General features: G+C 47.5%; 1 protein-coding gene across 4 annotated transcripts in view; it reads left to right on the top strand.

Moving 5' to 3' along the window:
* The window catches only part of NEXMIF (neurite extension and migration factor), a 164,600-nt gene extending 142,103 nt beyond the window's left edge, over window positions 1-22,497 (top strand). For all 4 annotated transcript variants that reach the window (XM_027738825.2, XM_027738824.2, XM_027738826.2 and 1 more), the window contains exons 3-4: window positions 14,333-14,457; window positions 18,066-22,497. In XM_027738825.2, coding sequence (XP_027594626.1) covers window positions 14,382-14,457; window positions 18,066-22,354 — 4,365 coding nt within the window. In that variant the 5' untranslated portion in view covers window positions 14,333-14,381 and the 3' untranslated portion in view covers window positions 22,355-22,497. The remainder of the gene's footprint in view (window positions 1-14,332; window positions 14,458-18,065) is intronic.
* Window positions 22,498-22,712: the final 215 nt, after the last annotated feature.

Here is a 22,712-nt window from a genome sequence, read left to right as displayed (position 1 = left end):
GGCTTTAGGAGGTTTAGAGGTAAGATTTAGAAGAGAAGCGACTTTCTCCTCCTTTAGATAATAAATGTGCACCCTGGTCATCCACTAACACTGACTTTGAGGGTAGAATTAGCTGGATTTTGTCCAGCTCAGGCCAAGAGCGTTGGCAGCGGCTGCTGGAGCTACGAGCACTGCAGGGTACAGATGGCACCGTGCAGCCACATGGATGACACTGTTCCTCCCTCATGTGCTTCTACTGCCAAGTCAGAGCCCATGGGCTCCATTTTCCTTTGTATTTCCCCTTTCTTCGCTGTGTGCAGAAGTCTGAGAAGAACATCAGTGTTTTGTTAGGGGAATGGAGATTTGGGGTTGGGGAGCACTGGGTGCCCATCCATCACATGCATCCTTCTCATGGAAACTGAGATGTGCTGCCCCTTGGGCAGCCTTTTAGCCAGGGACCTCCACGAGGGTGGTCCCTCCTTAAATCTTTGCATGTGTTTAAGGGTTACATGGGTGGGTGACAGTGGGGACACGAGCAAAGCCCACCTAGGAGGAAAGCCTTGAGGTTCAGCCTGTGTTGTTCTTGCAAAATCCAATGTGTGTAGTGGTCACCTGTGTCTCTGCAGGGACAGCAGGTATCCTCACACTCATGGCAGAGCCAGATTCCTGCTCCAAGGCTGTTTTATCCAAGGTGAGGTGTTGGTGGTGCCGCTGTACCGTGCGATCGCCGGGCAGGGTTTGCCTTATTGCACTGCATGTCGTGACTGCTTGTCTTTGAAGAGCAAACCCTGTTCTCAGCCATGGCAGGATCTGCAGAAAGTTCCAGCAGATTCATTTTCATTGCAGATGATGAGTTATCCAGGATCTGGTCTTGGTTTTCCAGGGGAATCAGTATAAAACCATGAATTCTTGCTTCAGTTGGCATTTAATAGGTTGGTTTTGGTTGGGTTTTGACTTTGTCACAGTCTTACCTTTTACAGTGTGAGGCTCAGAAGTTTATCTGGAAATAAGGTGGGATTTGAACCAGTTTAAAATGGTTTTGTAGCTTTACAAAAGAGGAGTTGGAGTTTTTTGTTTGGTTTTGTTTTTTCTTAGCAGTTACATCATTGCTCCCAGTTTAGCTGGGATACTTTGGCACTGACAATGAAGTGTCCTTGAGAGGCTGGAACACGTCGCTGCTGCCTTCTGAGAAAGTTTGAAACAAGTCAGATTGTTTACTTCTGAGGAAAAAAAGGACAAAAATCTTATTTTGTGAAAAACAAAGCACTTAGCAGGGCTTGGCATTAGGTGGAGACAAACCAGCAGGCCCAGAGCATCCGGCCAAGCCGAGGTTTCCCACCCTGTTATGTCGTCCCTGCATGAGTGCCCATTCGTGTACAGATTTTTTATTTTTACTGAAGAATTGATTTCACAGCTGCCCCGAGTGAGCAAAGCTGTGATGTATTAACTAATGTCAGGCAGAGGATGTTTACCTATTTATCTTTGCTGCGGCAGTGCCTGTAGTATTTTTTGCTTCTGTTCTGCAGGAGTCGTTAAACGTTACAAACATCTCTGAGGTCCTAATGAAACAATTGCATCCACACAGCTTGATATGCAAAGTAACACCTCCAGCAAAGCCTGATAAATCCCTGCCTTTATGATTTTTTTCCTTCCCTCTATGTTCATGTGGAGGGGAAACACATTGATTTCCTGTTAGTCTAAAAAATATATATACAAAAGGAAAATAATGGATGCTGGATAGAGGGGAGTGCGGATGGTTGTGGGACCTGCAGGGCATTGCTGGGACAGTCACATGGGCACAGTCTAAGTCTGGTGCCACATAAGGGAGGGTCCCCAGTCCCCAGGAGCTCCCAGTGGGGATGCTGTGCTGGTGGGGCTGCACATCAGGCGGCTCAGCAGGCTCTGCCATGTGGGGTGAGGAGCAGCTCTCACTGTACCTGGGCTGGTGGAAGAGAAGCCCAAACCATCAAATACCTTTTGCTTCCATTCCTAAATAGAAGAAATTTGTATCCCAGGAAAGGGTGCTGTGCATGGAAGTGTTTGTCACTCAAGTGTTTGACTTGTGTGGTGCTGGAGCTGCTTTCCTGGTGCTGTACAGCTCTGCAAGTACCAGCCCTTGGGCTGGAGCCCCTCTGCTCTGGAGCCAGGCTGGGAGACCTGGGGATGTTCAGCCTCTAGAAGAGAAGACTCCAGGGACACCTGAGAGCCCCTTCCAGAGCCTAAAGGGGCTCCAGGAGAGCTGGAGAGGGACTTTGGACAAGGGTCTGGAGTACCAAGACAAGGGGGAATGGCTTCCCACTGCCAGAGGACCGGGTTAGATGGGATATTGGGAAGGAATTCCTCCCTGTGAGGGTGGGGAGGCCCTGGCACAGGTTGCCCAGAGAAGCTGTGACTGCCCTATCCTTGGAAGTGTTCAAGGCCAGGCCGGACGGGGCTTGGAGCAACCTGGGCTAGTGGGAAGTGTCCCTGCCCATGGCAGGGGGTTGAAACAAGATGATCTTTAAGGCCCCTTCCAACCCAAAGCATTCCATGATTCTGTGCCGTGCCGTGGGATGTTCAGGCAGAGCCGCAGCAGCCCCAGGTTGTTCCATGTCCTTTCCCAGCTTGGCCCTTCGTCCCTCCTGCCTTGGGCAGACGGCTGCTGCCATTTGTCCGTCTCTGTGTCCCTGTGAAGCCGCGCCGGGAGCGGTGGGATCCTGTGGTGCTGTGGTGAGCCGTGGTGGTAACTCCGGGGGAGCATTTTGGGAGTCCTGGGCTGGCTGATTGGCGTAGCAGGGTTTGAATTCTGCACTGCATATGACTAATAATCCATGACCTGGCTGTGATTATAGATGAAAGAAAGCTGATGAAGAGACCCTGCAGTGGCACAGAAAGGAATTAGCCATTGTCTAAAGCCGGGGCAGTACCGGAGCATTTGGATTTCACATCTGAGGTTCACGGGTGAATAATTCAGCACTTGAAAAAATGCTTCAGCCACAGTGTGACATCCCCACATCTTCTTTCAGTGATATCCAAGACTTTAACTAAACATTGCTTCCCAGGGAGCTGGGGCAGCTGTCCAGATATTTTTCCTCTTAAATATCAGCATTCCAGATTGTTACCTGGTTACGGATGGAGATTTGGACCGATATCTTAGGAGCTGCAGTCTCTCTTAATGCGGGATTTTGCCTTCAGAAATAGCCTCCGGCATTTGGCGGAACCCAAAATCTTTCCAAGTAAAATTAAGAGCCGTGGCTTTAGATTTAATTGATGCTTCCATCTAATCTGGTGAACTGCTAAGGCATGTGGAGTGGGGATGGGGTTGTTTGGGAATTTTAAATAAATGAACCCGTTCTCAAAGGCAAAATGTTGGTGGATTTGTTAAACGTGAATAGGAAAGTGAAGGAAAAGTAGACTGTGTATAAAACAGCCTTGGAAAATGGCCTGATGTTTTATATCAGGGCCCTAACACTACATCCATTGCTATTAAATCTCTGCATTTGAGTGGAAAGGGATAACCATACAGAAATGTAAGTGTTAAAGTGTTCCTACAACCTCAGCTCTGCTTCCTCCACCATATACACTAGTGTAAGTCTTTAAATAAATGATCACATATTATTCCTCAAATAATTCATCCATTTTCTGAATTATTAGCTAAAAATGGATAGTATCTTATAATTGTCATCAATTCCAACTCCTTATCGGGCCTAATAAGTTCTTTTCTTGATGTGATAAGTGTTTTGATCATTTCCTTTTCCTACCTAGCCTGAACTCCTTTTGAGTCAGAAGCATTCACTTCTTCAGATGCACATCACGGATGAGACTGGGAAGCTATTTTACCTGGGAAGTTTGTGGTTCAGCTGTGTCAGCTGTAGGAAAGTACTCAGGAAAATGTGCCTAAGTCAGTAGGTACCACATGGTTTCCCCAGGTGTAAGTCATTTTAGATGTGCCCTGCCTGGCAGACTCACTACACCGAGGTGGTCTCTGGGAAACGTGATGGTGGTGGTGGTGATGATGATGTATTTAAGAGTTGCTACCTACTTGTGTAGTTAAAGGTTTTAAAAGCAAAAGCCACTGAGCAGAAGTAACCCCAGCTTTGTACTCAGGAGATAAAAGCACAGGCTTTCCTTTCCAAGGAATATGCAGGAATTGCATCAAATTGAAAGTTTAAAAAGGAAATTGTATGGAAGGGCCCATCTGCTGTCAGTGTAGTCATTTATATGTACCTAGAAAGGAAAAATCCATATAAAACTTCGAGTTGTTCAGGAATGTTCAAAAGATCTGGCTAGAAACTTGGATGTAAGATTCCACATTCCTGTGGAACGTCACCCTTTTTTTTCTAGGATCTCTCCCCATTGTCTCTTTTCTGGCAATCCCATTCCCTTAGCTCCTTGGAGCTGACAATGGCCCATGATTTCTCACATGGTCTGTCCCTGCCCATGGCAGGGGGTTGGTTTAGATGAGGTTTAAAGTTCCTTCCAACCCAAACCATTCTGGGATGCTGTGTCCCACAGTAGGGGAAAAAAATCCTTCTCTGTGTGAGCAGCTCCTTCTTCCCTAGGGGTTAACACGCTGTGTTGTGGCCAGAATGACCATCCTGGAGAGGAGGGTCAGTGAAGGAGCCCGGTTGGGCAGAGCTCTCCTGGCTTTTCCCATAGGAGCTTCCACCCACCACATCTGGGCACTGTGGTCTGACAGGGTCAGGAGCCCCCAGTCCCCACCAGGAGCAGGAATTGTCCATACAGAGGTCCCTGGGCCAGTTCTTTGTCTAAAGCCCTTCGTCCTCGTGTTCCAGCTTCATTCCTTCCTGTGCCTAAGCCAAGCACTCCGTTGTTTGGTTTCCTATCTGTGCTTTCATGACAATTATGTGTACTTTAGAAATTAACACTTTTTATCCTGACTCCACGTCAGCTAATTGCTAATAAGAGACGAATGAGATCTGTTAAAATTTCTTTTTTCCTATAAAATTTCTAATTTGAAGATATTGGAAAAGAGAAATGTTTACCCCACTAGGGTTACTGCAAATATCCTGATGAGCTTTCATATTCTCCTCTGGTACCAGCTTAATTACCCTCTTTAGTCCAAACTTTAATATATTACAAATTTGTACAGAAAAAAATTTCCTCTTCTCTTCCTTCTTTTTTTCTTTTAAACCTGGTGTTCTTTTTTTAAACCTTTTTTTAATGGGGACAAGAAGAGACTATTTCTAGTAGGAAACCTTGAGAAATCTAAAAAACAGGTAAGGTAAAGTTTAGGACTAAGTCTTTTCTTCAGCATATCCCTGTGAAAACCATCTCCTCGTGCTGTTCTGGCTGCATATTAATCCATATCTTCAAACAGAATTTTACACACCCTTTTTCAGCTGAATTATTTGATAAATCCAGTGTGTGAGGGACTGTGAAACATCCCCTTTCTTCATCAGCTTCTGTAATCTTACTGCACTTGACCTTGGTCTCTCATATTTCCAGATGAGGTTCATAGGAAGAGTTTGTTAAGCTTGTCTGATGCTGCCTTGTCAACGGACCCGTAAATACTGCAGAAGAAAGAGAATTTGGTTAATAAGTTCATTTAAATGAAGCAATTCTGCCCATCAAGAAATCTCCATCCCGAACTATTCTTTAATGGCTTTTGTTATTTTAGACCACACTGGTGTATAATTAGCTTTGGAGAGTCCTCCAAAGTGTTTTTGTAAGGTTAATACCCCAGGATCGTGCTGAATTTTCAACATTTGCAGATTTATGAGAGTTGGAGTTTTTCATCATTCCAGCCCAATTTTCTCAGAAATCTGGGCCCTTAACATTTCTGATTTATCTTAACTTTATCTCCAGAGATGGAGTGAAAATGACATGCTTGGAATACAGTTGCTTTTAAGGAGGAAAGGCAAAAAGCAACATTATGGGCAATGTTGGGCATCTTTGGAACTCAAAGGGAGCTTTGAAAAGAGATGGAGACAGGGAGATAGGACAAGGGGGAACAGCTTTAAACTGACAGAGGGGGGATTTAGATTAGGTGTTAGGAGGAAATTTCCCCTGTGTGGGTGGGGAGGCCCTGGCACAGGGTGCCCAGAGCAGCTGTGGCTGCTCCATCCCTGGAAGTGTCCAAGGCCAGGCTGGACGGGGCTTGGAGCAACCTGGGCTGGTGGGAGGTGTCCCTGCCCATGGCAGGGGGTGGAATGAGATGGGCTTTGACATCCCTTCCAACCCAAACCATCCTGTGTTTCTGTGATTCTGATAATGAGAAATGTTTTCACTTTTGGCTATCACAGCTAAGTGCAGACTTTGGTCTGCATTCTCTCTCATTTTCAGGAGATGGAAATCTCCCCCTCTGTTTCCCAGTGCTTTTCAAAACTGTGCAGCTGGTGACACTAATTAGTGCTTCATTTCCTTCCACTTCTATAAAATATGAGAGAATGACCAAAAAGAAACACAGCAACTCTTCTTAATCCTCCCTTGCTCATGGTAACCAGGAATTCTCTTTATGCTTCTCCACCCTAAAATCGGTGCACTCTGAAACCCCCGTGGGTCCACCTGGGCTCCTGTGTTTCCTCACCCTTTTTGTTCCCAGGGGAATAGTCACCCTGCCCCATGTGTAATTCATCCCACCTTTGGTAAAAAGGGATATTTGTTTCTTCCCTACCTGAATCACCAAGGTTCTGCCAGGTTCTTGATCACCCCCAGTCCCTGGGGATGTGGTGTGGAGCTGTGCTCATCCGAGGCCAATGTCCTTTGGTTTTGGCCTCAGACTGTCCTTTTCCCTCCCGTTTTCTGTGTTCTCCATGGACTTGTTCTCCATGGAGAACTTGAACTTGTTTTTTTCCCCACAAGGTTCCCCCTCTCTCCAATAATTCTTCACTGATTCTTCTCTTTCTTGTTTTGCATTTTGCTTCTCTCCTCCTCTGGATGTAGCAGCTCTCCCTTCCCTAACACGGGACAGTATTATGCTGAAATACTCCATATTTCAGGCGTTCCCTCATGCGTTTCAGCTTCTCCAGGATTTTAATTGCCACCTTTTTCCCTTTATGATACACTGCTGCTCTTGATGTCTGGGAATACATTTACAGAGAAAGCTCCTTCGGTATTTAACGTGTGCTTTGTCAGGAAGGCTGTAATTTTGTTCACTTCCTTCCTTTTTCCTTAAAGTTGTTTGTGACAGTTCTTGAAACACTCACACCTTATGTCCTCCCAGAGTAAGGTCAGAAACTGTCATTTATTTCAGAGCTGGCTTTAAATAGTATGTTCTTAATGTCATATCTGAGGGTCTGGTGGAGTTGGGGCTTGGGCTCTGCAGTAATTGTTGCATCTGCTTTCAGCTGAGGAAAAGTGGAGGCTTGCTATGAATATTAACAACTCATCCATCCTTTACACCTTCTGGGAACACACTAGTTCTGAAACTGTTTCTTCTTTTCATGGGTTTGTGTTTTCCATTTTCTCTGCAAACTCTTTTTTTTACCAACTTTATTTCCCACCCCCGGATTTATTCCTAATTGGAGGCTTTTATCTGTATTTATACCTGAACCTATTCTCAGCTAACGCTGGCTTGATCAGATCTTATGTTCTTGAAGGGTTTTAGGTGTCTCACTGCTGGGATTGACCCACAAAACCCTTTGTTTCCTATTTCTCCTTCACTTGGCCTTTTCTCCCATGTGCTCGCCATCCTTGATAGGAAAATCCCAGGGAACTGCTGGGAGATATGATTTCCTTGTAAGATTTTCTTGGGAAAATAGCTTTGAAACCAGAACCCTCAATTCTGACGTCTTTTTGATAGACTGGACCAGCACTTCATGATGGCAGAGTGGGAGGATGGTTTCACAATGTACTTTTCCTTAGGAACTTCACCTTTCCAGCCCTGTCAGTTCTGGAAACTTGGAGTACTCTGAATGTTTTTCTTATCGTGGTGCTGGGCAAAATTCATAGATTCTTGATCTAAATAGAAATGTAAAGTAATGGAAACACAGTTTTACTCAGAGAGATATCATTACAGACTTAGTAGTAAAATACATCCTCATTTGCTGGTAGGTGAAAATGTTTATCACTTCACCTGCCTGTTATCAAATTATAGTGAAAAAAACCAAGGATCAAATGGAATCCCTAGAATAAAAGGGATTGGGGAATTTCAGAATCTGATAGGAAAACAGCACCATTCAGGTCAGTGAATGACCATTGCTCTGGTGGGTTCTGGTGCTGCCCCACTTCTTTCTCCATGGGAAGTTCCATCCTGTCTCCTGGGTTTTGTCAGGACTAAAGAGAAAAAAATGGGGAGAAAAAACCCAAGAAAAAAGTCAACCAACCAACCAAACAGAAAGCTACCTGTTTGTTGTCCTGTCCAGAGGGGCAGCTGCCCACTGCAGTGCAGGAGGAGGCGTGTGGTGGGATGTGGAGAGGAGCCGGGTGCTCCAGGGTGGAATCCTGAGGGGAGAGAGAAGTGGCACAGGCACCTTGGGAGAGCCTGGGACCTGTTCCAGTACAATTCCCAGCCCTGAACTGTGCTCTGTGCTTGTGCAGCAGAGTTTCTGAAGTCCTGTGCAGGCAGGAGACGTCGTTGGGAGGCGCACGGCGTGTTCAGCATCCTCCCATACCATGGGTAGAGCTGAATTCTCTCCTACTATTACTCCACTGACTGTAAATATCTCGGAGACATTTACATGGTATTTCTTTTTAAGTGTATAATGTTTTCATTCAAAAGTATCACAATTCTTAAAAGACCTGTCAGAGGCTCTGACATGTAATTAATTTCTCTAAAGCTCTTTTTTTGAAAGATACAACTGCATATATAGAACACCTGCGCTTATTCACAATTCTGCAGGGAAAAACGCCACCGCTTCTTCTTCCCTTTCTTCCTCCACTTCTCCATAAAATGATTCTCCTTCACTTTGGATACTCCCTCTCCATCTCCCCTCATGATCTACAACACTCAGGATGTAAAAGCTGTGTGTAAATAGGAGCTGGCACGTCGGGGTTGGTCTGGGTGTGTGTGACCTTTTGTTTATTCAGCTCCAAGCCGAAACACTCTCATGACTTTAATTACAGAGCAGGTTCTGCTGATGCATGATCCCGGCCATCTAATAGAGTTCCCATGTGTGTAGGTGGGCTTTCAGTCAGGCTCGTGGGCTGGTTATTTTTACCTTGTCGGGGTTTTTTTCCTCCTCTGCTTGTGAGGAGAGTATTGAGCTTCAGTGGTGTAATGGTGGTGCGCAGGAAATGGGAATCAGAGATGTTCAACTAGCAGTGGATAAATATCAATGGATAGACAGACAGACAGATAGATAAATAGATAGAGTCCTCGAGGGGGGAAATCTCTCCATCAGGTCCCTTGGCACAATTTCTCCTTGAATTGGCACTGGGGAGCTGGGGAGGCCCAGGAGGATGTCGTCTCCCCATGGCACCTCTGACAGCAGCGAAGTGATGGACCTGTACACTTTGTAAACATCCTTCAGAAAAGCTGCACCAATACTGGGGGGAAATGGGCACTTTTTGGCTGAGAAAGAAGCAAAGCAACTTGTTGCTCTCTTTGTAGAGGACAGGCATTGAGCAGATGCATTTTTCTCATTGTAGAAAATGGTGGCATTTCCCCTTTTGTCTCTGTAAAATTAATGTTAGTAGGAACATGCTTAAATCCAGAAGTGGACATAAGGTCCATCGTTTACTTGACTGGAGGTGAATGTGGGAACATGTCCAGAAGTTTGAGCTTTGCAATTTGGGTGTTTTCTTCTCTGTTACAGGTGAACAACTAGCACCTCTCGCTTTCGTTTCCTACAGGGAGCATAGGAAACCCGGTGGCAGAGGGTTGGAAGAAAATGATCTTTGAGGTTCCTTCCAACTCTGAAATTTTATGATTCTATGAATTCCTAGAACAAGGAATAATCTGGTTTTGCTCCAAGGTACTGATGAAGGGAAGTTCCACCAGGATATTGCTGTGTGTTGGGAGCAGTGGGAGCTACTGGGGGCCTCAGCTGAGACGTTGCCTTTCAATCTCCGACCACGTCTGCCGCCCCTCCAGCAACACCAACACCCATAAACCTTCTCGAGGATCATGTGGAGTTTTAAAACAGAACCTGCTTTGGGTTTCTTGGCTGCCTGGGCTGAAGGACACCTGCTCGGAGGCAGCAGCAGGTTGACAGCAGAGGGTGTGTTTTGGTGCTGTGTTTGTGTTTTTTCCAGAGGTGTGCACATGGCCTGGTCACTAGCAGCCTTTGTGCAGCCCTGTTAGCACAAGCAGTGGGAAAATTGACAGGAATCATGAGGAATGGAGAATTTTCTCAGTTGTGATGCAGAAGGTTTTTTGAGGCAGACTTGCAGTCTGACTTGAGTCATGGGACTGAAAGGGATTTCTCCAGGTCACCAAGCCCTGGATATTGCTGTCACGGGCAGTCCCGTCCTTCTGTCCCTTAATTTGTCCGTCTTGTGCTTAAAACTATTTGGATTGTTGTTTAGCTCCACTGTTTGCTTTCTGTGACTTCTTCCCTTTGATCTCCTTTCTTAGCCAGTGCCTTCTCTGTCGTGCCAGCTGTGATCTTAGCAGACCAATGCCCTGAACTACGTGGTGCAATCAACAAAAGTCCTTCTGAATTCTTCCCTGCGACTGAACCCACTGTGCCTGTCCTTGAAGCACAGCCAGCCCTGCTGTGCTCCTGTCTCCTCCTCCTCCAGAGACCTGGAGTTCATCTGACTCCATGTCTTTGACCATCGCCTTCCGCCCGCCATCCTCTTCCTCCATCCACTCTAACTCCAGTCAAGTGCATAAACTTCAAGCTGGTGACTGATTTTCCTCCTGCCAGCACTTCATAGCAGCGTGACCCAGCCGTGCCTCTCTTCAGTGGCCTGACACTGTCTGAAATACATATTCTCTCCCTTTTATACTTCAGTCTGCAGATGACTCTGTGTTCTGTGCTCTCCTGCTACCCAGTTATTCTCTGCCCATCACCTTTATCCCCCAGACCTCTCCTGGTTTAGTTTTTCTTCCCAGGGACCCAGCTGTTCTCCTCCTCTTTGTTATCCCCAGCCTTCTGTTCTTGTTCTGCATCACGACAAGCCCCTTTGTCAGCTTTTCTTTCCCGGTCGCTGCTGTTTCTCCCCGTCCCTCTTGGGATCTCACCTTCCATGGTCTCACTGCTCCCAAAGGTGCCCTTATTCAGCAGGTCTTTGAAAACTCAGATTGTCTCATTCACACTTCATGTCTGTCTGACCATACGTGAAGATGCCCCGTCTGGACCCATCTCAGTTCTTTCCATCTTGTTTCTGGAGCTCAGCTCTGCTCTCTGAGTCAAGGAAAATAGTTGTCCACAAGCACATCCCCTTTGTTCTTACATTTCATTGTCTCCGTTGTCTAGTCCAGCCTTTGGATCTCATCCACCAGAAACATCTCTCATGTGCTTCCCTCCCCCTTGTGCACACCCATCCCAAAAAATAATAATACCAGGAGATTAAAAGTCTGTAAACTCTCTTTTTTTGTGCCTCTGTTTACTTGGCTGCCTTGCTTGCCCCCTCTGTCTGTTGCCCAGGTGAGCCCTGCTCTCTCCCTGAAGGTTGGCCCTTGAGTATCCACCAGAGCCAAGGAAAGGCAGACGCCTTCCTCATGGACCTGTTTGCAAACCAGTCAGACCACCGACCCCATGGACTGAAAGAGCAAGAGAGGAGCAGGCAGAGGCATGGAAACCATGTGTGGGACCCTGCTCCCTCCTCCCCTGGTGGAAATCCCTGCAGGAATAGGATGGCACCATCTTATTCTTTCAGATGCTTGGGACTTTCCTTGGGGAGCTCTCTGGTGGTTTATGCTGATGCTGTTGCTTTCTCCCTGGAGATGTTTTGTGTGCTGGAAGTGACAAATTTACAGTATTAGAGAATTATTGTTCTGCTTTTGTCCTGTATTTTATTCACTGCAGACCATTACTGTAACATGGCTATGATGGTGTTATGGGGTGAAAACAGGCCACCTGTGGCATTTTACACCAAATCACTGTAAACCAGGACACTCAGCAAAAATTGGGTCAGCAATGGTGATGCTTCTGGGCTTAGAGCTGCGGGTCTCAGCTCATTGTACTGATAAACAGAGACTTGACTTGCAAGATGAACCTTTCTACAGCAACCCTGGATCAACCTTTACCCCTCAACCTGCTCCCTGGGGTTAAACATTGACCAGGGAGGAAAAATTCCATAGTGTCCTGATGTGCATTATCTATTTAGATACTTGAAATGTTGCCACGTGGATATACTGTGGATATAAATCTCATTAAATATTTAAATGGTGATCATACTCCACGTCCTTTCTAGGACTGAGGCTGTTCTCATGGCAAGGCCTTTCCCCTTTTACTTTGCATGACTCCAGGGAGACCTTAGAGCCTCTTCCAGGGCCTAAAGGGGGCTCCAAGAAAACTGGAGAGGAACTTTGGACAGGGACACAGAGTGACAGCAAAAGGGGGAATGGCTTCCCACTGCCAGAAGGCAGGGTTAGATGGGATATTGGGAAGGAATTCTTCCCCATAAGAGTGGGGAGGCCCTGGCACAGGTTGCCCAGAGAAGCTGTAGCTGCCCCATCCCTGGAAGTGTCCAAGGCCAGGTTGGACGGGGCTTGGAGCAATCTGGGCTAGTGAAAGGTGTCCCTGCCCATGCCAAGGGGTGGAACAGGATGGTCTTTAAGGTCCCTTCCAACCCAAACCATTCTGTGATACCTCAGGCATCAACCAGCCCCTTCCCCTGCAGCTACACTGGTCCATGTGGTCTCTGGTCTCCTGAGAATCCTCTGATTCTCCTGAGGCTTATGATATTTTATTAATATTTTCATTAATAGATATTTTAAAAACTTAATTTATTAATATTTATATTAATTAAGATACATTTAATAGGCAGGAGATATTATCAGGGAGGCATGGAGCTGTAGCCTGTCACTGGAAGACGCAGAGCAGCTTTCACACTCAGACATTAATCTCCTCCAAGCTGCATGGAGATAACTCTGATCTGTGCTCTGGCTTTTCGAGCTGCTCCTGTTCCAACACGACAGTGATGCTGCAGCTTTACTGGCCGTGGTGGGAGCTGGGGTGTGGGGAGGGGGCGGGAGAGGGGTCTTACCACAGCAAACTGCCCGGCATGGAAGGCTTTGAAATGGGGATTTGCATCAAAGGAAAACTCTTGGGGTTAGTTAAATATTCCTCTAAATATGTAAAGGAATGGAGTTACTGATGCTTGTTATTCTTATCTTACTCTTGGTGTCACAACATCTTTACGTTCAGTGAAGGTTTCATTTACTAAGGCGGTTGTAAAGATTTCACGTTAATTAAGAGGACTCCACTGCAAATCTGAATATGAATGAAGTTTGGCTGCTGAACCCCAGGCCAGTGAGTACTGTGGGAACAGCAGACATTGACAAATGTTGATTTAAAAAAAAAAAAGCAACCAAAAACCAGAAAAACACCTAAACCAGTGCTTGAATCTTGTACCTGTTCTGTGAGAGACAAAATTGAGTTTGAGTTGCCAGAAGAAAATAAAATAGATTTTGACTTGAATTTGTAGTCAAAGAGGTGAAATTCTGTCTATCAGAGCACTGATGAGGGTCCTGTGCCACCAGAGCCCAGGGTTCAGACACATCACTCTGGCACAGCTGCTCCCTCTCCACAGGCAGAGTTTCAGTGGGTGGGCGGATCTTCAATGGAGGACGGGGAAAATTCTGGGCTTGATCCTGATCTCATTGCTTTGATGAAGTCCCATCAAGTCCAGTCAGCCTTGACTGGTGGTCATTCACTTGAGGTGGAGCTTCACCCTGTGGGGACAGTGCAGGCAGTTGTAGGGGTCTGGGGAACGAGGCTTCTGAGGGTGGAGCTCTCATGATGAAGAGACTAGAAACATTTTTTCCCCAACACCTGCTTTTTTGGGGGAGTTTTTCATAGCTGGCAGCACTTGGAAGAGCAGTAGCTGAGAGGTAGGGCAAGCAGTTGTCACTTGGGTATCTGTGTTTCTCTTCCAACTCCAGTGCAGGGTTGCTGTTGATGAACTGGGGTGAGTCCTCCTCTCTCATCTCTCCACTCATCCATCTGGAGATGGGTGAGCTCACCTGGCTGGACAGGGCTGACGTGCCTTTGCAAAGCGGTTTCGGGCGATGTGAAAGGTGCTGCAGAGGTGCCAAGCACTGCCCCACCTTCTAGGGAAGGACTTTGGGGGAGGAAATGGTGATACACAACATTTTAACTTTGCTGGAATGCATTGGACTTGGCTTTTGGAGTGGAAAGTGACAATCCAAGAGCCTAAATAAATCGGGTTAGGGGCAGCATGTGAGGTGGTGTGGGGGTGTTTTATTGTGTTTTATTGTTGTTATTTTTTATTCACGGTTCCTTGAGCCAGTCCTGGGAATTGCACTGACTGTGGTTATGTTTCTGGAAATGTGCAGGTTGGCCAGATGCAGTGGGGCATGGAGTGAACAGAAAGAGGTTAAATTGATGGATGACCAACAAGAGCAGGATTGTGCCTCAGAAGACCAAGAAACTATCCTGATTAATGGGGTGAAAGAAAATGGTAAGGAACTTAATTACGGTACATGAGGGAGCAGCGACAACTTGCAAGCCAACTTATTTTCCTAACTCCTTCTGTGTGTTTAATTTTAGCAGTTTGTGAGTATCTCTGCAATGTGGAGCAGTGAGGTAAATGGGTGTTTTCTGCACAGGTGTCACTCCTGCCATGAATCTACACCTTTTTAGGTCTTAACAAGTACTGCTTTTGCCTGTGCATGGATGTGGCTGGAAATGCTTCTGTGCACATGCAGTTTGAATTAGAGACTTTAGTTTGGTTTCTTAGGGGGAAAAAATCATCCAGGACTGTGTAGCCCCTCTGTATGTTGGGAATCTTTCCCTCTCTCAGCAGTTATGAACACACTACCCAATATTAGCAAAATTTAACTGGAGGATACTTAGTCCCTACAAGCTGGGGCCAATTACAGATTGGGTAGAAGAAGCAAACCAGGATGGTTTGTTTCCCATGGGAAGGCAAGCTTGACTTTTGAGCTCCCATAACCTCTCTTCTGCACACACACTGGTGCCACTGGGAGCCACCAAGTCATTCCAGCTGCCACTGGCTTTGGAGAGGAAGGATCAGCCCCTTGCAGCAGCCTGCCCAAAATGCCCAACTTTGTATCTATTCCATCGATTCCAGACTTGCTTTCAAAATAACTAATCAGAAGTAACAGTGCTCAGCTGTCTGAAACCCTGATTGAAATAAATGCGCCTCTGAGCAGTTTCTCAGGTCATGTGGACTGTAGTCACTGGCCCCAGTAAATGCAGAGGGGAGGCAGAGCCTGACATTTTCACTCTCCAAGCATGTTTTCTGCTTCATTTCATGGCTTTTTACATTTTCTATTGGCCTATAAATCTTGAGATGTATATTTATTTATATATAAATTTGATCCTGTTAGATATCAAGGGTCATCTGACACATTGTATGTTCAGGTCCTTCTGTCAGCTTCAAACAAGGTGCGTGGAGACAAATGTTGTTCTTGTCCATTACCAAAAACCTGGAGCAACTCCAGACACACAGGTGTCCGTGGGGACCCTGCAGCACGTGCTGGTGGTATAATCTGGGAGGTTTCTGTCTCCTTCCTGACTACACACAGTAAATCCACAGCTGCTGGAGCTGCTGAAGCTGCAAGGGGATTTTCTAGCCATGATCTCCTTGTCTGATCCCATGGACAGTAAAATCAGTGCTTCCCTGCTCAGTAAGGAGGGGTGATTTCTAGAACCTGATACCACATCCATGGTATTCAACTAAACAGGGCTTAAAAAGTGCTTTAATTAGACATAGAATCACAGAACAGTTTGGGTTGGAAGGGACCCTAAAGCCCATCCAGTCCCACCCCCTGCCATGGGCAGGGACACCTTCCACTAGCTCAGGTTGCTCCAACCTGGCCTTGGGCACTTCCAGGGATGGGGCAGCCACAGCTTCTCTGGGCAACCTGTGCCAGGGCCTCCCCACCCTCACAGCCAGGAATTCCTTCCCAGTATCCCATCTAAACCTCCCCTCTGTCAGTTTAAACTTCCAGTTTAAACCTTGGTGTGTAGGAGTTGGTGCTGAATCCAAAGCAGTGAGCCAGCACCCTGGTGCCACCACCTCCCCTTGCCCATGTGCTTTTGGGTGGATGTTGAGTTAAAGTGGGAAGAGTGTTTTTGCCTCTCAGCTTTCTGTGTGAACTGTACTCTTTTGGAGCATCAGTTGAACATACACCTGACTTTAGGCCGATACGGAGCCCTAGAAAATCAAGTTTTGGCATTTGTATTTCAAAAGAGTTAAGTTCACTCACACAAGTATAAACCTAAAAAACACCCAGAGACAGTTTATTTTATATAATAGCAGCTCTGCCTATTGACTGCAGCATTCCAGATTGAATTTCAGCTTTCTGCCTCCCCCTTCTTTGAATCTTACAGCATTCACAGACATTCTTCTTTTATCCTCAAATTTTCCATGCTTCCTGTCAGCTCCAAGCTGATTTTTATTTTATTTTACTTCTGAAGTGGAACTGCACTGGTTAATTTGTTTTGGTGCTTAAGGAAAAAGATACCACCTCTGCATTTCTCATCTGAAAACTGGTGGGAGGGACTCAAAAATCAGCTTTTTTATTTCTTTCTTTTTTTTTTTTTTTTAACCCTTTTCAAGCAAACCAGGCTGGTCTTTTACAAGTCGTGCATGTCGAACATGCTTACATTGCACTTCTGGTTGGATTTATGGAGTCTTTGGAAAGTGGTTTAAAGTCCTCAGAGCACTGTGTGGATCTGGCTGCAGCTTGTACTTTGTTTGGGTTTCACTGGTGGGGTCCATCCCTAAGGCCCCCACAGCACAAAACTGCTTTGGGGATGGGATTGGGGGGTTTCTGATCTCCTCTAAGTTTTACACTTGGCACGGGCAGGAATCCCACTCCTTCCATCACATCCTGTTCCTTTCCATCCTGCCCACTTGCTCTGCTCGGTGGGTTTTCCATCATGGCCATGGTACATGTGCCTGCACAGACCTTCCCTTCCCAGACTGCCAAAGATTCAAGAGACTTGCTTTCCTTTGAGTTGGGAATAAAAGCACTTGTGGAGGGGTTGCAGCAGCCAAATCCCTTTGGATACCCCATTTAATGCCATATCCTAGTGCTCTGGTTGTGGTTTAAAGCGTTTGTCCCTCCTTGGAAAGCCTCGTTGCTTCCATTCTCCTGCCTCTGCCTTCACTGGAGCCACCAAAAAGGAAAGACATGAGCCATGACAAAGGCCCTGGGCTCGGAGTCGGCACAGGTCTCTGGCTGGGATGAATGCACTCATTGGAATATATATTTTTAATACAGAGATATCAGAGCGTGTTCGTGGATGAAAAGACGTCGTATTTAAATTTCAAGGGTCATATCGTCCGTTGAGCCAGAAGTCAGATAAAAGTGCATTCATAACTTTATTCTGCCATAAAAGAGCCCGACGAGGTAAAACTACAAAAATCCTTAGGTTAAAAAAAATCCTTACATTATTAGAAAGGCATTTTTACAGATAAGGGAAGAATGGCATAACTCACAATAATTCTAACAATAATTGCTTTAAACTCTGTGTAATCTTCTGCCTTCCCTTGGCATGGACAGTGACAAAAAGACTGCTGGGTTTTTAAAATCAGCTGTAACTTTCTGTCTCTGGAGCAGAAGTGCAGCTCAGCTGTGTGTAAGCTCAGGCACCACGGGGGGGATGCTTCGTTTCTTTAAGAATCTTATTTTTCTGTTAATTTTTTTCAATGTTAATGGGAACATTTTTATTAGGCTTGTTTTGTTTTTTAATAACCTTGTCAGGTTGGAGAGGCAGTATCCAGGTAACGGTATGAATACGAGGAGGGAAGAGTGGATGGGTTGGGTTTTTCAAACGTACTCTTGTACCTCTTCCAGCTGGCTGCAGAGGGGAGCGTGTTTACCTCTCCCTTCCATGCACATCACCACATTAATTGGATCCAGGAGGGAAGGACTCGTGGGAAGGGCATGTGCTGCTTCCCAAAGGAGCAGTCGGGAAAAGTCACCACCAAACGCTGGGAGAAGGGGAGCGGGGTGGCAAACCCGAGCAGACCTGCGAGGGTAGTAACCCCTCTCTCTCTTGCTTTCCTCCCTCCCTCTTCCTTATTCCCCCCAGAGTCACACACCCTGGGCGGCGATGAGAGGCCTTGCAGCGCCGCCGAGGCCGCGGTGCCGTTCCCAGCCCTGACCGCGGCGCCGAGGGAAAGCCACGCGTGCCACCGAGCCCCGCCGGCCAAGAAGCCCTGCCTGCTGAGCCCCCCGTCGCCGCTGCGGCTCACGGATGTCCCCGAGCACGCCTCGGATGACTCCTCTGCCCACGCCATCTCCCTCACGTCCTGCGTGACCAAGGGCATGAGCTCCTGGTCGCTGCCGGGCGACTGCGAGAAGGCTCCGTTCACCATGATGGAGCCCGGAGGAATGTCGGCGCTGACGGGAGACTGCCTGATGCAGCCGAGCCGGACCTGTCTGGGCTGCTTTATTGAATCCAAGGACGGCATTGATGCAGAGCCGGGAATAAGCTTGAAAGTGGGGGATATAAATAGGGATTATGACACCTGTTCAGTCTCTGATATAGGGATTCACTGCATGAGCACAGGAGAAACCATGAGATATGGGGATCAACTGCTTTCAGACCAGCTTTTAAGCTTCCCTATGCATAAATCGAGGGCAGCGGACAAAAGAGATGCAGAAAAATCTGACAGTGATTCAGAGGACCCCACTCAGAAAAATTATTACGAGGGATTACTATTAGACAAATGCAATGGTGAGGAACCTTTACTAACAAATCCCAACCAGGAATGGGGCTATTTTGAATCTTTCATTAGTGAAAGTAAAATTGAGCTGCTTGACCTCTGCTCCAAAAATGAGCTTTCTGTGAATCTGTTTTCTGAGGAAGACGTGGATAATTACATGTTCGACGATGATGATTCCACCTTGGGAAGTGATGTCTGCTCCCTAAAGATTAGATACGAATCTTTCCAGGACAACGTGCGGGAGAAGACCACCACCCTACAGGAGGATGCCCAGTTCAACTTCTTCCCCAGCGTGTTCAGCAACTGCACCAAAAGGGACAGCAGGAGCACCCTGAAAAGGGGGCCCAGCGGTGCCACTGACCCCTCTCAATTCAAATCTGAGGAAGGCATCATCTGGGGGGAGGAGGAGGAGGATGGCGAGGAAGAGGATGGTGAGGAGGAGGAGAAAGCTGCCTTAAATAAATCTTGCAACAGCACAGAGATGGTGCAGTACGTGGGCTCCAAGAGGAGCCACTTCTTGGACTCGGTGAATTCCACGGAGGACTCTGGGGAGTTCAGTGATGACAGCACTTGCACGGAGTCCTCCTACGACGTGCTGCGGGACATCAAGGACTGCAGCCGGTACCTGGCCCGGGACCACTCCGGCTCCTTCATCCAGCAGAACTACGGGTTGCGGGCAAAGAGGAAAGTGCGGTACAGCGACGACTACCTGTACGATGTGGACTCCATCGAGAATGAGAAGATCCTGGACAAGAAGGAGTGGCTCCCAGACGGGCCCAAGGAGGAGGACGATGACGAGTGGTGCCCCAAGAAACGGCGAAAAGTCTCTCGCAAGGAGCCCCCCGTGATCATCAAGTACATCATCATTAACAGGTTTAAAGGAGAGAAGCATATGCTGGTGAAGCTCAGCAAAGTGGATGCCAACGAGACAACTGTTACTCTGAACGAGGAGCTGCTCAGCAAATACAAGAAGCTGGCCCCACTGAAGGGCTTCTGGCAGGAGAGGCAGCAGAGCCGGCTGGATTTGCTCAGATCGTCTCTCTACCACAAGCAGAATTTCTATCTTAACGGCTCAGATGCTTCGTTCCTCCCTCACCCACGGAAGCGAAAATGCAAGCTAGCAAACAGGCACCGGATTCAAAGAATTAAAGCCATCGAGCAGTCAGTGAACAAGCTGGGCTCTTGCTCCTCTGATCACAAGCAGCCTTGCAGCAGTAAGGAGGACGTGGGCCTGAAAGGGCTGCCGGCGTTAGCCATCGCCACCCCCAGCTGTGCCAACGGATTACACGTCCACGACATCACGGGCATCGCCGCCGTGAAATGCAAATCGCAGGAACGGGAGCACAAGGGGACAGAAAGGAAAGTGCTCCGCAGGATCAAATTCAAAAGTGAGGCCAGGTTGAAGTGCAAGAAGATCAAAGCTGCTACCAGTACAGTGGAGGACTCCCCAGCGCTGGAAAACCAGGACTCTGCAGCACGTCTGAAGGACGAAAACAGTCCCTGTGCTTCAGACAGCTCCCATCTCCCGGAGTGCCACGAGGATAAGGTTGCTAAAAATTCTCCTTTCCTACCATCCACCTCCTCTTCAGACAAGCCTCTGCCATCTGCTAATATCACCACCAATGTACCCCTGATCCCCGGAGGGTATCTGCAGACGTTGTTAGATGCTTCGGATTTGTCGAGCAACACGGGTATCCCGTACTTCGCCCAGCACCCCTCCGAGCAGCCGCAGCACCCGCTCCCCAGCATCGTCCGGCCAGAGAAGCCCTTCCCAGCCCTGCAGCCGGCGCAGAGCTGTGTGCTCTCCCCGCCCTCCGAGTCGGAGCTGCAGCAGTCGCCCGGCCACTTGGAGATGGAGCAGAGCAGCTTCGGCAGCCTGTGGCCGGCCAAGGCCGGCGGTGACCGCCAGGACTTCCCTGGTGACCTGCCGGAGGCAGCCGGGCTGCCGGGCGAGTTCGGCGGCGGCGGCGCCCCAGGCACGAACGGGCTCCCTGCCTCTGGGTACACTCAAGTCAATCTGAATAGCGGCAAATTGCTATACCAAAAAAATTACATGCCGGATAGCCAACAAGTGCAGTCTGATGATTCTTATCAGTCATGTCATTTTAATAATGGAGAGGGGCGCTTCCATTTCCAACGAGGTACACTAAGTACAGATGATGGCAGGCTCATTAGTTTTGATTCAGTGGGTTCATTGTCAGTTAGTTCTAGTAATTACAGTTCTTTAAGTTTAAAGTCTTGTGAAAAGGACGGCGAGGATGATATTAATGATGATTTCTTGGCCCACTGCAGTCCCAAGTTAGTGATCCAGCAGAGCATAGATGAAATCACCCCTTTGAAGGAGTCCACGGACCTTTTAGACATTTCCAACTTCACGCCTGATAGGTTCCGCCAGTCGTCGCTTTCAGAGATGTCCCCTCCGGACACTCCCAACCTGTCCCCGCAGATAGCTGGCTCCGATGCCAAGCCTCTGGGCACCCTGAAGGGCTTTCAGGAGAGCCCCCAGGCTGCCCTCAACAGCCCTGAGAAGGTCAAGTGGAACTGTGGGGTCCTACAGACCGAGGATCAGGCAGATAATGGGTTTGCTTTAAATAATCACCAGTTCCAGTTCCATATGTTCAACGATGAAGATTCTGTCAGCCTTCTCGAAAAGAGTCCATGCTTGTCAACATTTAATGAGCCATCTGGTCAAATTAGCACCAATAGCAAAGTGTCAAAATCGAAGAGGAAAAGTTCATCCAGCAAGAATGTGGGTACAAACCAAAGCTCTTCCCAGAAAGTCACCCGGAAAAAATCGCCCAAAACCAACAAAGGAACCGATAAGCCGCAAGGGAAGAACTCCAGGCAGGCGCCCAAATCCACCAGGAAAGGGAAAAACGCAGCGGGAGTCAATGGTGAGAAGGTTCCGGCTGTTGGTGGCAGGGCAGTCCCTCAGCTGAGCACGGTGGCCACGGCCACCAAGGGCCTGGCCGAGGGCACTCAGCACTGCGGCCCGGCCGGGGTGAAGCTGGGCAAGCACAATGGGCTCTCTGGAGATTGGGCACTGGGAAAAGAGGGGGGCACAGGCTGGTCAGAACCCAGCCTGGGCAACGCCACCAGCCTCCTGGACGACGATCAGAGGGAGTTTGAGGAACCTTCCAACATCCTGTCCAACATCGCGTCGGGAATGGCTGATGTCCAGAGGTTTATGATGGCCTCCATCGAGCCCTTGTGGGGGCCTGTCAGCCACAACAGTGTTCCAGACATATTCCGGTCACCGGAGTCCAACAGCCTGAAACTGAAAACTCTTAAAATTTTGGCAGGGACGTCCCAAGAGTCGAAGAAGAAGGCGAACGGTGGCTCGCCGGGGGCGGCGAAGAACCACAAGTCAAACAACAAGGGCTCAAGCAAAAACAGCAAAGCCGCAACCTGCGACCCCGGTCGCCCCAACTGCTCGACCGGGTTCACCACGGACATTCACGCTCCCTTTTTTGATAAAAACTATAGTAACCTGAGCACTTTAGGCAATAATGGACCTACCCATAAAAAACTCTACCGTCATAAATCCAGTTCGAAATCACTGCGGGATGAGAACTGTAAAATCAAGCGGACGGACCGCGAACAGCCCCACAAGGACCCACCCGTGACAGCTGCTTTTGAGAAACTGAGGTAATGCTGCACCAAACTGGCTGGAATGCCCCTAACCTCCCTCCCACCTGCTAGGCCCGCTGTTCCTCAGTTTTTCCTTCCTGAAAGCAAAAGTTGCATGAAAAAAAAAAAGACATTCCCCTTTTACAGTTTTGGTTGGTTTTGGTTTTGGGGTTGGTTTCTTTTTTTTGTTTGTTTGGTTGGTTTTTTATTATTATTTTTAAATGCATGAAAATACTTATGACTTGCAAGCTACCTAAAAGAATGACCAATTTTCTGGCTTGGCTGGGGTTAAAAAAACTAACAAGGCTACTCTTTTCTGCTGTTTGGCTTCTTCAGTTTTTAATTACTTATTTATTGGGGAAAAACAAAAACAAAAAAAA

This window comes from Pipra filicauda, unplaced genomic scaffold (assembly GCF_003945595.2).
Source record: "Pipra filicauda isolate LSUMZ 115617 unplaced genomic scaffold, ASM394559v2 scaffold484_size733096_pilon, whole genome shotgun sequence".
NCBI lineage: Eukaryota > Metazoa > Chordata > Aves > Passeriformes > Pipridae > Pipra > Pipra filicauda.
This window is presented reverse-complemented; position numbering and strand designations above follow the sequence as displayed.